The sequence below is a fragment of the Oncorhynchus keta genome, unplaced genomic scaffold, assembly GCF_023373465.1.
Source record: "Oncorhynchus keta strain PuntledgeMale-10-30-2019 unplaced genomic scaffold, Oket_V2 Un_scaffold_9913_pilon_pilon, whole genome shotgun sequence".
Lineage (NCBI taxonomy): Eukaryota > Metazoa > Chordata > Actinopteri > Salmoniformes > Salmonidae > Oncorhynchus > Oncorhynchus keta.
The window spans coordinates 181,570-197,500 of NW_026291020.1; the positions used below are offsets into that span (position 1 = coordinate 181,570).

Below are 15,931 nucleotides of genomic sequence, written 5' to 3' on the forward strand. Positions count from 1 at the left end.
AACAAAACATGCTAACCTCTCACCATTACCAATAACAGAGGCTACAACAAACATGCTAACCTCTCACCATTACCAATAACAGAGACTACAACAAAACATGCTAACCTCTCACCATTACCAATAACAGAGACTACAACAAAACATGCTAACCTCTCACCATTACCAATAACAGAGGCTACAACAAAACATGCTAATCTCTCACCATTACCAATAACAGAGACTACAACAAAACATGCTAACCTCTCACCATTACCAATAACAGAGGCCACAACAAAACATGCTAACCTCTCACCATTACCAATAACAGAGACTACAACAAAACATGCTAACCTCTCACCATTACCAATAACAGAGGGGTTAGCATTTATTCTGATCTTTGTTCCTCTGTAACTTTCTCATTCATCATCATAGCAACATCCATATGATTGTAGAAGTGTCCAGGATAGAATAGAAGTGTCCTTCTATTCTTACTGACAATACAAGTGAAGTGACTCCAAAATGACAGGACATTATTCACCATTTAGTTTCTATTAGGAAAAATATAATCTAAAACACAACCAAATTTAAAACTGTAAGCTTCACTGTCCAAACACATATGGTGTGGACTATGTGTGTCTGGTAAACACATGTGGATCTGGTGAACAGTTATCACTTGTTGACCAACTACAGGAATACTGACCTCAGAGTCTCCAGTTTACAGTGGGGATTCTCCAGTACATCAGAGAGCAGCTCCACTCCTGAATCTTTCAGGTCATTGTTACTCAGATCCAGCTCTCTCAGGTGTGAGGGGTTTGACTCCAGAACTGAGACCAGAGAAGCACAGCCTTCCTCTGTGACTCGACAGCCTGACAGCCTGACAAAGAGATCATCATGACTTCACAAACACACTGTTAATTTAACACCAGTAGTGTAGAAGGACAATGGCAGATACATTTGGTTTATTCTCTCAAACAACATATAGGTTATATAGGTCCTCCATCTCCTAGAAATGTATGGACATATTGTTATACTAATGTGAAAATCAATGCATTTATTCAATATGTTTTTCAATATAGTATTATACACATATTATAATACATATTTTCTCTAAACTGAATATTTCTTCCTGATGATTAGTTCATTTATGTCATTTTTATTTACTCACAGAACAGCTCTGGAGGCTTTGACCACTGGCAGCAGCCTCAGAAGACCTTCCTCTGATCTGGAGTATTTCTTCAGGTCAAACACATCCAGCTCCTTTTCTGAAGTCAGCAACACAAAGACCAGAGCTGACCACTGTGCAGGTGACAGGTTGTCTCTAGAGAGACTTCCTGTTCTCAGGAAGCTTTGGATCTCCTCCACTAGAGAATGGTCATTCAGTTCATTCAGACAGTGGAACAGATTGATGCTCCTCTCTGGAGAGGGATTCTCCCTGATCTTCTCCTTGATGTACTTGACTGTTTCTTCATGGCTCTGTGAGCTGCTTCTTGTCTTTATCAGTAGACCTTGTAAGTGCTTCTGATTGGACTCCAATGAGAGGCCCAGAAGGAAGCGGAGGAAAAGGTCCAGGTTTCCCGTCTCACTTTGTAAGGCTTTATCCACAGCACTCTTGTAGACAGTAACTTCAGACTTGTCTTTTGTTTGCAGATTGTCCATTAGATTCTCATTGTTGTTGATAAATGAGAGGAACACATATACAGCAGCCAGAAACTCCTGAATGCTCAGATGAACAAAGCAGAACACCTTGTTCTGGTACAGCACACATTCCTCTTTAAAGAGCTGTGTGCACAATCCTGAGTACACTGAGGCTTCATTGACATCAATGCCAGCCTCTTTCAGGTCTTCTTCATAGAAAATCAGATTGCCATTCACAAGCTGTTGAAAAGCCAGTTTTCCCAGTGACAGAATGCTCTCTTTATTCCAGTGTGGACCTGTCTCTTCTTTCCCAAGATACTTTTCATTCTTCTGTTTGGTATGAAACTCCACAAGGTGTGTGTACATCTCAGTCAGAGTCTTGGGCATCTCTTCTCTCTTATGTTTCAGCATGTGTTCAAGGACTGTTGCAGAAATCCAACAGAAGACTGGAATGTGGCACATGATGTGGAGGCTCCTTGATGTCTTTATGTGTGAGACGATTCTTATGGCCAGGTCCTCATCACTGAATCTCTTCCTGAAGTACTCCTCCTTCTGTGGGTCATTGAACCCTCGTACCTCTGTTACCTGTTCAACACACCCTGAAGGGATCTTATTGGCTGCTGCAGGTCGGGTAGTTATCCAGAGGAGAGCAGAGGGAAGCAGATTTCCCTTGATGAGATTTGTCAGCAGAACATCCACTGAGGTTGACTCTGTGACGTCCCAACAGATCTTGTTCTTCTGGAAGTCTAGGGGCAGTCGGCACTCATCCAGACCATCAAAGATGAACAGAACTTTGTACTTGTCATAGCTGGAGATTCTTGATTGTTTTGTTTCCATTGAGAAGTGATTAAGAAGTTCAATGAAAGTGTGTTTGTCCCCTTTCATCAAATTCAGCTCCCGGAAAGGGAATGAAAATACAAATTGGACATCCTGATTTGCTTTTCCTTCAGCCCAGTCCAGAATGAACTTCTGCACAGAGACTGTTTTTCCAATGCCAGCGACTCCCTTTGTCAGCACAGTTCTGATAAGTTTGTCTTGTCCAGTTAAGGGTTTGAAGATGTCATTACATTTGATTGCAGTCTCTGGTCTTGCCTGTTTCCTGGCTGTTGTCTCAATCTGTCTCAGCTCATGTTCATTATTGACCTCTCCTGTTCCACCCTCTGTGATGTAGAGCTCTGTGTAGATCTTATTGAGAAGTGTTGGGTTTCCTTGTTTAGCGATCCCCTCAAATACACATTGAAACTTCTTCTTTAGATTCGATTTGAGTTCACGTTGGCAAATCACAGCAAGTTCATCTGAATGAAGAAATAACACAGAGGATATTAATATTACGTATGTTTTAATTTTACAGTATTGTAGGACTGTTATGAAGTTTAAAAATATAATCATTTATTTTCTTAACTGACTGTAAAAATGTGTAAATGTTTTCATATTGCATTACAGACTGGTGTGACTGATTACATTATTATTGGTATTATTGATGGTATTATTAATGTTGTCTCTAAATTAATCACCACAACACATCCCTGCTGCTACTTGATGAGGTCACTGGGTGTTGTGTTAAGGCTGCTACAATATCATTGAGTTACACAGCTACTTTAGCTGTACTTTAACTACAGCTTTTAAATGTTATAAAACATAATTTAACATGAGGCAGACAGATATTACTTTTCTCCAGTATGTCAGCAAGCTCCTTCTGGTTCATTTTCCTCAGGATGTGCAGTGTGATCTTCAGAGCCCCTCTGGCACTGCTCTCCTGCTGCTCATCTTCAGCGTCCACCACTTCCTTATCCTGCTTCTGACTCTCAAAGCCTTCTGGGAGTTCTGGACTAAGAATCCTCTTGAACATCTTCAGCTCGTTCTTCACAAATGTCATAATATTCTCTTCAAGCACCTGAAATAAATCAAGAAAATAAGTTAAGCAAGCGAAGAAATGCTTTCTCATTAACACATTAACGAATGATTGACAGATCAACTTTACTTGAGGTAAACAAAAACAAATGTACATAACAGGACCACATACACTGAATATGGAGACCAGGTCTGTTTGATGACTCTGGGAAGACTGACCACTGAGAATCTCTGACTCTGATCTCTCCTGTTGGTTTCTGTGGACAAAACATGAGATTACATCTCCTCATCCAGGAGTACACATACGTACACACACACACACACACACACACACACACACACACACACACACACACACACACACACACACACACACACACACACACACACACACACACACACACACACACACACACACACACACACACACACGGAGGGAATGTTGTGTTGTGTTGTGTTTGTTTAATATAGTTTTAGGACTATGAAAATGGACAAAAGGATGAGCCTATGGATTATGAAAACAACAAAAATAAATGGGAAAATGGGAGGAGAAATGACTAGAGACAGTGTTGTTTAACTCACTGACCAGGACCCATGAGTTCTTCTTACCTTTGTTCAGTAGAAAAGTCTCCCTCTCTAAACTCTTCAGGAAGACCCATAGACCAGTCACTCTTCATGGACACACAGCTGGGAACAGGGGAGGCTGGTCTCTCCTGCTGGATTGGACTTCAACACAACAGAGACAAACATTACATCTCTCATCTACTCTGAGCTCAGATGGGGAAACATAAGAAGAGTTTCATTCCAAAACGCTCTATATCACTTTTTATGTTGTTTTTATTGTTATTAAACCACAACATAACTTTATAAAAGCTTCTGTAATTTACACGTAAAAATGTCAGATAATAATGATAAATGGATCAGCTCCTTCAAAAAATGTCCCTAATTATAATTCACCTCTACCTTACCAAATAATGTCTATGAGTACAACATAACTGATATGGCAGGCGGAAACCTGAGGAAAATCCATCCAAGAAGTGCCTTTATTTTGAAATGCCTGTTTTTCCATTGAAAGCCTATCCACCATACAAAGACTTGTGACGCAGTTAACGATCTCTATGCCTTCTACAACATGTGGCCAGTCTTTAGTCATTGTTTCAGGCTTTTACTCTGAAAAAATTAGGGAGAATCAGCACATTAAATGAGTGGACAGTGGAAACTTCCAGACATGAGTCCAGCGCACGACCGGGAGCCTTTCTGGTTTCTCCTTTTCTATTGACGAAGCATTTGTTCGGTTTAAATATTATAGATTATTTATAACAAAAACAATTTTTTCAATCTTTTTGTATCTCCTGTGACCTTTGTTCCAATGGAATACTGAACAAAACTAACGGAGGTTTTTGGACATAAAGAGGGACATCATTATTATTGAACATTATTGAACAAAACAAACATTTTTGTGTAACATGGAGTCTTCGGAGTGCAAACATATGAAGATCATCAAGTTCATCAAGTTTATTATGAGAATTTATGTTTTGTTCAGTTTCACGCTCTGCAATTTCACCGGCTGTTGTTTGAGACAGTGTTTTACTGAACAAAACGCTAACAAAAAACAAACAGGTTTTTGATATAAAGAGGGACTTGATCGAACAAAATGAACATTTATTGGGTAACTGGGAGTTTTGTGAGGGTAACCATATGGAGATCATCAAGGTAAGTGATACATTTAACGCTTTTTCTGACTTTTGTTACTTGTCTACTTGGCTGGTTACTGTTCGTAATGATTTGTCTGCTGGGCGCTGTTCGCAGATAATCGCTTTCGCCATAAAGTATTTTTGAAATCTGACACCGTGGTTGGATTAACAAGAAGTTTATCTTTAAACCCATGTATAACACGTGTATGTTTCATGAATTATTAATAATTATTAATATTAATTATGAGTAGTTTTGTTTTTTGAATTTGGCGCTCTACAATTTCACTGGACGTTGGCCAGGTGGGACGGTAGCGCCCCACAGACCCTAGAGAAGTTAAATTGAACCTTTAGTCAAGTCAATTAAGAACATAGTCTTGTTTACAATGACGGCCTACACCAGCCAAACTTGAACAACCCTTGGCCAATTGTGTGCCGGCCTATGGGACTCCCAATTCTATTGTACGGTATTTTATGTATATACTGTATTCTATTGTACGGTATTTTATGTATATACTGTATTATATTGTACGGTATTTGATGTATATACTGTATTCTATTGTACGGTATTTTATGTATATACTGTATTATATGGTATAGTATTTTAGCCACTCCGACGTTGCTCAGCCTAATATTTCTATATTTTTGAATTCCATTAATTTACTTTTAGATTTGCGTGTATTCTTTTGTTAGATACTTCTGCTGTTGGAGCCTGGTGGTATCTAAGAACACAAGCATTTAGTTAGATATTACTGTACTGTTGGAGCTAAGAACACAAGCATTTAGTTAGATATTACTGCACTGTTGGAGCTAAGAACACAAGCATTTAGTTAGATATTACTGCACTGTTGGAGCAAGCATTTAGTTAGATATTACTGTACTGTTGGAGCAAAGAACACAAGCATTTAGTTAGATATTACTGCACTGTTGGAGCTAAGAACACAAGCATTTAGTTAGATATTACTGTACTGTTGGAGCTAAGAACACACGCATTTAGTTAGATATTACTGTACTGTTGGAGCTAAGAACACAAGCATTTAGTTAGATATTACTGTACTGTTGGAGCTAAGAACACAAGCATTTAGTTAGATATTACTGCACTGTTGGAGCTAAGAACACAAGCATTTAGTTAGATATTACTGTACTGTTGGAGCTAAGAACACAAGCATTTAGTTAGATATTACTGTACTGTTGGGAGCTAAGAAACACAAGCATTTAGTTAGATATTACTGCACTGTTGGAGCTAAGAACACAAGCATTTAGTTAGATATTACTGACTGTTGGAGCAAGCATTTAGTTAGATATTACTGTACTGTTGGAGCAAAGAACACAAGCATTTAGTTAGATATTACTGTACTGTTGGAGCTAAGAACACAAGCATTTAGTTAGATATTACTGTACTGTTGGAGCTAGAAACACAAGCATTTAGTTAGATATTACTGTACTGTTGGAGCTAAGAACACAAGCATTTAGTTAGATATTACTGTACTGTTGGAGCTAAGAACACAAGCATTTAGTTAGATATTACTGCACTGTTGGAGCTAAGAAACACAAGCATTTAGTTAGATATTACTGTACTGTTGGAGCTAAGAACACAAGCATTTAGTTAGATATTACTGTACTGTTGGAGCTAAGAACACAAGCATTTAGTTAGATATTACTGTACTGTTGGAGCTAAGAACACAAGCATTTAGTTAGATATTACTGCACTGTTGAGAGAAACACAAGCATTTAGTTAGATATTACTGTACTGTTGGAGCAAAGAACACAAGCATTTAGTTAGATATTACTGTACTGTTGGAGCTAGAAACACAAGCATTTAGTTAGATATTACTGCACTGTTGGAGCGAAGAACACAAGCATTTAGTTAGATATTACTGCACTGTTGGAGCTAGAAACACAAGCATTTAGTTAGATATTACTGTACTGTTGGAGCGAAGAACACAAGCATTTAGTTAGATATTACTGTACTGTTGGAGCTAGAAACACAAGCATTTAGTTAGATATTACTGTACTGTTGGAGCTAGAAACACAAGCATTTAGTTAGATATTACTGTACTGTTGGAGCTAGAAACACAAGCATTTAGTTAGATATTGCTGTACTGTTGGAGCCTGGAACACAAGCATTTAGTTAGATATTACTGCACTGTTGGAGCAAGCATTTAGTTAGATATTACTGTACTGTTGGAGCAAAGAACACAAGCATTTAGTTAGATATTACTGTACTGTTGGAGCTAAGAACACAAGCATTTAGTTAGATATTACTGTACTGTTGGAGCTAAGAACACAAGCATTTAGTTAGATATTACTGTACTGTTGGAGCTAAGAACACAAGCATTTAGTTAGATATTACTGTACTGTTGGAGCTAGAAACACAAGCATTTAGTTAGATATTACTGTAATGTTGGAAGAACACAAGCATTTAGTTAGATATTACTGTACTGTTGGAGCTAAGAACACAAGCATTTAGTTAGATATTACTGCACTGTTGGAGCTAAGAACACAAGCATTTAGTTAGATATTACTGCACTGTTGGAGCAAGCATTTAGTTAGATATTACTGTACTGTTGGAGCAAAGAACACAAGCATTTAGTTAGATATTACTGCACTGTTGAGCAAGCATTTAGTTAGATATTACTGTACTGTTGGAGCAAAGAACACAAGCATTTAGTTAGATATTACTGCACTGTTGGAGCAAGCATTTAGTTAGATATTACTGTACTGTTGGAGCTAAGAACACAAGCATTTAGTTAGATATTACTGCACTGTTGGAGCAAGCATTTAGTTAGATATTACTGTACTGTTGGAGCAAAGAACACAAGCATTTAGTTAGATATTACTGCACTGTTGGAGCTAAGAACACAAGCATTTAGTTAGATATTACTGTACTGTTGGAGCTAAGAACACAAGCATTTAGTTAGATATTACTGTACTGTTGGAGCTAAGAACACAAGCATTTAGTTAGATATTACTGTACTGTTGGAGCTAAGAACACAAGCATTTAGTTAGATATTACTGTACTGTTGGAGCTAAGAACACAAGCATTTAGTTAGATATTACTGCACTGTTGGAGCTAAGAACACAAGCATTTAGTTAGATATTACTGTACTGTTGGAGCTAAGAACACAAGCATTTAGTTAGATATTACTGTACTGTTGGAGCTAAGAACAGAAGCATTTAGTTAGATATTACTGCACTGTTGGAGCTAAGAACACAAGCATTTCACTAAACCCTCAAAACATCTGTTAAATATGTGTATGTGACCAATAACATCTGATAACTGTGTTTTTGTGACCAATAACATCTGATAACTCGGTGTATGTAACCAATACAATTTGATTTGATTGGATTCATCTTAAGGTATCTAGGTGAGACAAACACATATCACAGTCAAATATAGAGGATACCAACATTCCTGTTAAATAATGGATATATAGATATCTAGGTGAGACAACCACATATCACAGTCTAATATACAATGGATATATAGCGTTTTGCAACAAACAAAACATATATAAATTCTTAAACAATATTGTCAGCTCACCTCTTAGTTTTGGAGTCAAGTCCCTCAGAGAGACTCATTTTAGAGGCAGGGCCCCTCCTCTCTCTCCCCAGAGAGACTCATTTTAGAGGCAGGGCCCCAGAAACTCATTTTAGAGCACTGACCCCTAAACAGAGATCCAACATGTTGGTTGTGGTTATTAACACAGTGACAACTAAACAGAGATCCAGCATGTTGGTTGTGGTTAACACAGTGACAACTAAACAGAGATCCAACATGTTGGTTGTGGTTAACACAGTGACAACTAAACAGAGATCCAACATGTTGGTTGTGGTTAACACAGTGACAACTAAACAGAGATCCAGCATGTTGGTTGTGGTTAACACAGTGACAACTAAACAGAGATCCAACATGTTGGTTGTGATTAACACAGTGACAACTAAACAGTGATCCAACATGTTGGTTGTGATTAACACAGTGACAACTAAACAGAGATCCAACATGTTGGTTGTGGTTATTAACACAGTGACAACTAAACAGAGATCCAACATGTTGGTTGTGGTTATTAACACAGTGACAACTAAACAGAGATCCAACATGTTGGTTGTGGTTAACACAGTGACAACTAAACAGAGATCCAGCATGTTGGTTGTGGTTAACACAGTGACAACTAAACAGAGATCCAACATGTTGGTTGTGATTAACACAGTGACAACTAAACAGTGATCCAACATGTTGGTTGTGATTAACACAGTGACAACTAAACAGAGATCCAACATGTTGGTTGTGGTTATTAACACAGTGACAACTAAACAGAGATCCAACATGTTGGTTGTGGTTATTAACACAGTGACAACTAAACAGAGATCCAACATGTTGGTTGTGATTAACACAGTGACAACTAAACAGAGATCCAACATGTTGGTTGTGGTTAACACAGTGACAACTAAACAGAGATCCAACATGTTGGTTGTGGTTAACACAGTGACAACTAAACAGCGATCCAGCATGTTGGTTGTGGTTATTAACACAGTGACAACTAAACAGAGATCCAACATGTTGGTTGTGGTTAACACAGTGACAACTAAACAGAGATCCAACATGTTGGTTGTGATTAACACAGTGACAACTAAACAGAGATCCAACATGTTGGTTGTGGTTATTAACACAGTGACAACTAAACAGAGATCCAACATGTTGGTTGTGATTAACACAGTGACAACTAAACAGAGATCCAACATGTTGGTTGTGGTTAACACAGTGACAACTAAACAGAGATCCAACATGTTGGTTGTGGTTAACACAGTGACAACTAAACAGAGATCCAACATGTTGGTTGTGGTTAACACAGTGACAACTAAACAGAGATCCAACATGTTGGTTGTGGTTAACACAGTGACAACTAAACAGAGATCCAACATGTTGGTTGTGGTTAACACAGTGACAACTAAACAGAGATCCAACTCCTCTACGTCATTTCCGATCACAACTTGCAGACTTGTTTTCGAGTTGCTGTGCTTTTGTTGCCAACCTATTTTGCTACCTGACAACTTTACGGTTTTTACTTTTTAATTACCGTTTATATATTATTATTTTTTCCTCAACTTTTTCACTCCGGACGCTTTATCTGGACACGATTCGTCAGGACCTCCAACAGCCGAAGCTAAGTAGTAACATTAACATGATGCCTTCTAATTGCAGTCGCTGTACTCGCCTTACGGCGAGGATAGCTGTGCTACAAGCCCAGCTTCAGACGCAATCGTTAGGCAAGGGTAATTTCAGTGTAGGAAAGGATGAAACAGCGTCTGTGCCACCAGTAAGTACAGATAGTAGTATAAATCCCCTGGCACAGTCCCCGCAGCCGGACAACTTTCTCACGGTTTCTGGAAGGAAATGCTGTGGGAACGCTCAACCGGTGTCGCTCATTCAGCTGACAGAAACTTTCAATCGGTTTTCCCCATTAAGCAGCGGGTCGGGTGTCAGAGGCCGAGTCTTCTCTGGTCTCTACTCCTCCCGTTAAGGGGTCTGAGACGCCGAAGCTTCCCACCATTAGCTCTGACAAATTGAAAACTCTAGTCATTGGCGACTCCATTACCCGCAGTATTAGACTTAAAACAAATCATCCAGCGATCATACACTGTTTACCAGGGGCAGGGCTACCGACGTTAAGGCTAATCTGAAGATGGTGCTGGCTAAAGCTAAAACTGGCGAGTGTAGAGAGTATAGAGATATTGTTATCCACGTCGGCACCAACGATGTTAGGATGAAACAGTCAGAGATCACCAAGCGCAACATAGCTTCTGCGTGTAAATCAGCTAGAAAGATGTGTCGGCATCGAGTAATTGTCTCTGCCCCCTCCCAGTTAGGGGGAGTGATGAGCTCTACAGCAGAGTCTCACAACTCAATCGCTGGTTGAAAACTGTTTTCTGCCCCTCCCAAAAGATAGAATAGGTAGATAATTTGCCCTCTTTCTGGGACTCACCCACAAACAGGACCAAGCCTGACCTGCTGAGGAGTGACGGACTCCATCCTAGCTGGAGGGTGCTCTCATCTTATCTACCAACATAGACAGGGCTCTAACTCTTCTAGCTCCACAATAAAATAGGGTGCAGGCCAGGCAGCAGGCTGTTAGCCAGCCTGCCAGCATAGTGGAGTCTGCCACTAGCACAGTCAGTGTCGTCAGCTCAGCTATCACCATTGAGACCGTGTCTGTGCCTCGACCTAGGTTGGGCAAAACTAAACATGGCGGTTTTCGCCTTAGCAATCTCACTAGGATAAAGACCACCTCCATTCCTGTCATTATTGAAAGAGATCATGATACCTCACATCTCAAAATAGGGCTACTTAATGTTAGATCCCTTACTTCAAAGGCAATTATAGTCAATGAACTAATCACTGATCATAATCTTGATGTGATTGGCCTGACTGAAACATGACTTAAGCCTGATGAATTTACTGTGTTAAATGAGGCCTCACCTCCTGGCTACACTAGTGACCATGTCCCCGTGCATCCCCCAAAGGCGGAGGTGTTGCTAACGATAGCATATTTCAATTTACAAAAAAAATAAGTTTTCGTCTTTTGAGCTTTTAGTCATGAAATCTATGCAGCCTACTCAATCACTTTTTATAGCTACTGTTTACAGGCCTCCTGGGCCATATACAGCGTTTCTCACTGAGTTCCTGAATTCCTATCGGACCTTGTAGTCATAGCAGATAATATTCTAATCTTTGGTGACTTTAATATTCACATGGAAAAGTCCACAGACCCACTCCAAAAGGCTTTCGGAGCCATCATCGACTCAGTGGGTTTGTCCAACATGTCTCTGGACCCACTCACTGTCACAGTCATACGCTGGACCTAGTTTTGTCCCATGGAATAAATGTTGTGGATCTTAATGTTTTCCTCATAATCCTGGACTATCGGACCACCATTTTATTACGTTTGCAATTGCAACAAATAATCTGCTCAGACCCCAACCAAGGAACATCAAAAGTCGTGCTATACATTCACAGACAACACAAAGATTCCTTGATGTCCTTCCAGACTCCTCTGCCTACCCAAGGACGCCAGAGGACAAAAATCAGTTAACCACCTAACTGAGGAACTCAATTTAACCTTGCGCAATACCCTAGATGCAGTTGCACCCTAAAAACTAAAAACATTTCTCATAAGAAACTAGCTCCCTGGTACACAGAAAATACCCGAGCTCTGAAGCAGGCTTCAGAAAATTGCAACGGAAATGGCGCCACACCAAACTGGAAGTCTTCCGACTAGCTTGGAAAGACAGTACCGTGCAGTACCGAAAAGCCCTTACTGCTGCTCGATCATCCTATTTTTCTAACTTAATTGAGGAAAATAAGAACAATCCGAAATTCCTTTTGATACTGTCGCAAAGCTAACTAAAAAGCAGCATTCCCCAAGAGAGGATGACTTTCACTTTAGCAGTGATAAATTCATGAACTTCTTTGAGGAAAAGATTATGATTATTAGAAAGCAAATTGCGGACTCCTCTTTAAATCTGTGTGCTCCTTCAAAGCTCAGTTGTCCTGAGTCTGCACAACTCTGCCAGGACCTAGGATCAAGAGAGACGTTCAAGTGTTTTAGTACTATATCTCTTGACACAATGATAAATAATCATGGCCTCTAAACCTTCAAGCTGCATACTGGAACCTATTCCAACTAAACTACTGAAAGAGCTGCTTCCTGTGCTTGGCCCTCCTATGTTGAACATAATAAACGGCTCTCTATCCACCGGATGTGTACCAAACTCACTAAAAGTGGCAGTAATAAAGCCTCTCTTGAAAAAGCCAAACCTTGAGCCAGAAAATATAAAAAACTATCGGCCTATATCGATCTTCCATTCCTCTCAGAGATTTTAGAGAAGGCTGTTGCGCAGCAACTCACTGCCTTCCATAAGACAAACAATGTATACGAAATGCTTCAGTCTGGTTTTAGACCCCATCATAGCACTGAGACGGCACTTGTGAAGGTGGTAAATTACATTTTAATGGCATCGGACCGAGGCTTTGCATCTGTCCTCGTGCTCCTAGACCTTAGTGCTGCTTTTGATACCATCGGTCACCACATTCTTTTGGAGAGATTGGAAACCCAAATTGGTCTACACGGACAAGTTCTGGCCTGGTTTAGATCTTATCTGTCGGAAAGATATCAGTTTGTCTCTGTGAATGGTTTGTCCTCTGACAAATCAACTGTAAATTTCGGGGTTCCTCAAGGTTCCGTTTTAGGACCACTATTGTTTCCACTATATATTTTACCTCTTGGGGATGTTATTCGAAAACATAATGTTAACTTTCACTGCTATGCGGATGACACACAGCTGTACATTTCAATGAAACATGGTGAAGCCCCAAAATTGCCCTTGCTAGAAACATGTGTTTCAGACACAAGGAAGTGGATGGCTGCAAACTTTCTACTTTTAAACTCAGACAAAACAGAGATGCTTGTTCTAGGTCCCAAGAAACAAAGAGATCTTCTGTTGAATCTGACAATTAATCTTAATGGTTGTACAGTCGTCTCAAATAAAACTGTGAAGGACCTCGGCGTTACTCTGAACCCTGATCTCTCTTTTGAAGAACATATCAAGACCATTTCAAGGACAGCTTTTTCCATCTACGTAACATTGCAAAAATCAGAAACTTTCTGTCCAAAAATGATGCAGAAAAATTAATCCATGCTTTTGTCACTTCTAGGTTAGACTACTGCAATGCTCTACTTTCCGGCTACCCGGATAAAGCACTAAATAAACTTCAGTTAGTGCTAAATATTGCTGCTAGAATCCTGACTAGAACCCCAAAATGTGATCATATTACTCCAGTGCTAGCCTCTCTACACTGGCTTCCTGTCAAAGCAAGGGCTGATTTCAAGGTTTTACTGCTAACCTACAAAGCATTACATGGGCTTGCTCCTACCTATCTCTCTGACTTTGTCCTGCCGTACATACCTACACGTACACTACGGTCACAAGACGCAGGCCTCCTAATTGTCCCTAGAATTTCTAAGCAAACAGCTGGAGGCAGGGCTTTCTCCTATAGAGCTCCATTTTTATAGAACGGTCTGCCTAACCATGTCAGAGATGCAAACTCGGTCTCAACCTTTAAGTCTTTACTGAAGACTCATCTCTTGAGTGGGTCAATTGATTGAGTGTAGTCTGGCCCAGGAGCGGGAAGGTGAACGGAAAGGCTCTGGAGCAACGAACCGCCCTTGCTGTCTCTGCCTGGCCGGTTCCCCTCTTTCCACTGGGATTCTCTGCCTCTAACCCTATTACAGGGGCTGAGTCACTGGCTTACTGAGGCTCTCTCGTGCTGTCCCTGGAAGGGGTGCGTCACCTGAGTGGGTTGATTCACTGATGTGGTCATCCTGTCTGGGTTGGTGCCCCCCTTGAGTTGTGCCGTGGCGGAGATCTTTGTGGGCTATACTCAGCCTTGTCTCAGGATGGTAAGTTGGTGGTTGAAGATATCCCTCTAGTGGTGTGGGGGCTGTGCTTTGGCAAAGTGGGTGGGGTTATATCCTTCCTGTTTGGCCCTGTCCGGGTGTCCTCGGATGGGGCCACAGTGTCTCCTGACCCCTCCTGTCTCAGCCTCCAGTATTTATGCTGCAGTAGTTTATGTGTCGGGGGCTAGGGTCAGTTTGTTATATCTGGAGTACTTCTCCTGTCCTATTCGGTGTCCTGTGTGAATCTAAGTGTGCAGTCTCTAATTCTCCCCTTCTCTCTTTCTTTCTCTCTCTCGGAGGAACTGAGCCCTAGGACCATGCCCCAGGACTACCTGACATGATGACTCCTTGCTGTCCCCAGGCCACCTGGCCTTGCTGCTGCTCAGTTTCAACTGTTCTGCCTTATTATTATTCGAACATGCTGGTCATTTATGAACATTTGAACATCTTGGCCATGTTCTGTTATAATCTCCACCCGGCACAGCCAGAAGAGGACTGGCCACCCCACATAGCCTGGATCCTCTCTAGGTTTCTTCCTAGGTTTTGGCCTTTCTAGGGAGTTTTCCTCGCCACCGTGCTTCCACACCTGCATTGCTTGCTGTTTGGGGTTTTAGGCTGGTTTCTGTACAGCACTTTGAGATTGTTACGGTTTTCTTCCGTCGAAGGAGAGTCGGACCAAAATGTAGCGTGGTTAATTCGATACATGTTTAATCAACGAATAAACACGAATATACAAAAACAAGAAACGGAATGTGAAAACCTATACAGCCAATAAACACAGAGACAGGAACAATCACCCACGAAACACTCAAAGAATATGGCTGCCTAAATATGGTTCCCATCCAGAGACAACGAGAATCACCTGCCTCTGATTGAGAACCGCCTCAGGCAACCATAGACTTTGCTAGAACACCCCACTAAGCCACAATCCCAAAACCTACGAAAAACCCAAATACACAAACACACCACAAAATAAACCCATGTCACACCCTGGCCTGACCAAATAAATAAAGAAAACACAAAATACTGAGACCAGGGCGTGACAGAGATATCAGCTGATGTACGAAGGGCTATATAAATACATTTGATTTTCTTTTATTTGATTTGATTTGATTTGATGTTGGTTGTGGTTAACACAGTGACAACTAATCAGAGATCCAACATGTTGGTTGTGGTTAACACAGTGACAACTAAACAGAGATCCAGCATGTTGGTTGTGGTTAACACAGTGACAACTAAACAGAGATCCAGCATGTTGGTTGTGGTTAACACAGTGACAACTAAACAGAGATCCAGCATGTTGGTTGTGGTTAACACAGT

The 15,931-nt window shown here is 40.5% G+C and overlaps 1 protein-coding gene across 31 annotated transcripts in view; it reads right to left on the minus strand.

The window, feature by feature from the left end:
- Nucleotides 1-15,931, minus strand: part of LOC127929729 (NACHT, LRR and PYD domains-containing protein 12-like) — a 105,101-nt gene that overhangs the window by 20,088 nt on the left and 69,082 nt on the right. For 10 of the 31 annotated variants that reach the window (XM_052517881.1, XM_052517888.1, XM_052517879.1 and 7 more), the window contains one exon: nucleotides 680-853. The exons of 4 other annotated variants lie outside the window; for them this stretch is intronic. In XM_052517881.1, coding sequence (XP_052373841.1) covers nucleotides 680-853 — 174 coding nt within the window. Of the gene's footprint in view, nucleotides 1-679; nucleotides 854-1,144; nucleotides 2,910-3,282; nucleotides 3,509-3,637; nucleotides 3,723-4,074; nucleotides 4,192-8,700; nucleotides 8,827-15,931 lie in introns of those variants that run through there. 17 more of the 31 variants (XM_052517894.1, XM_052517906.1, XM_052517905.1 and 14 more) reach the window with 8 other exon arrangements.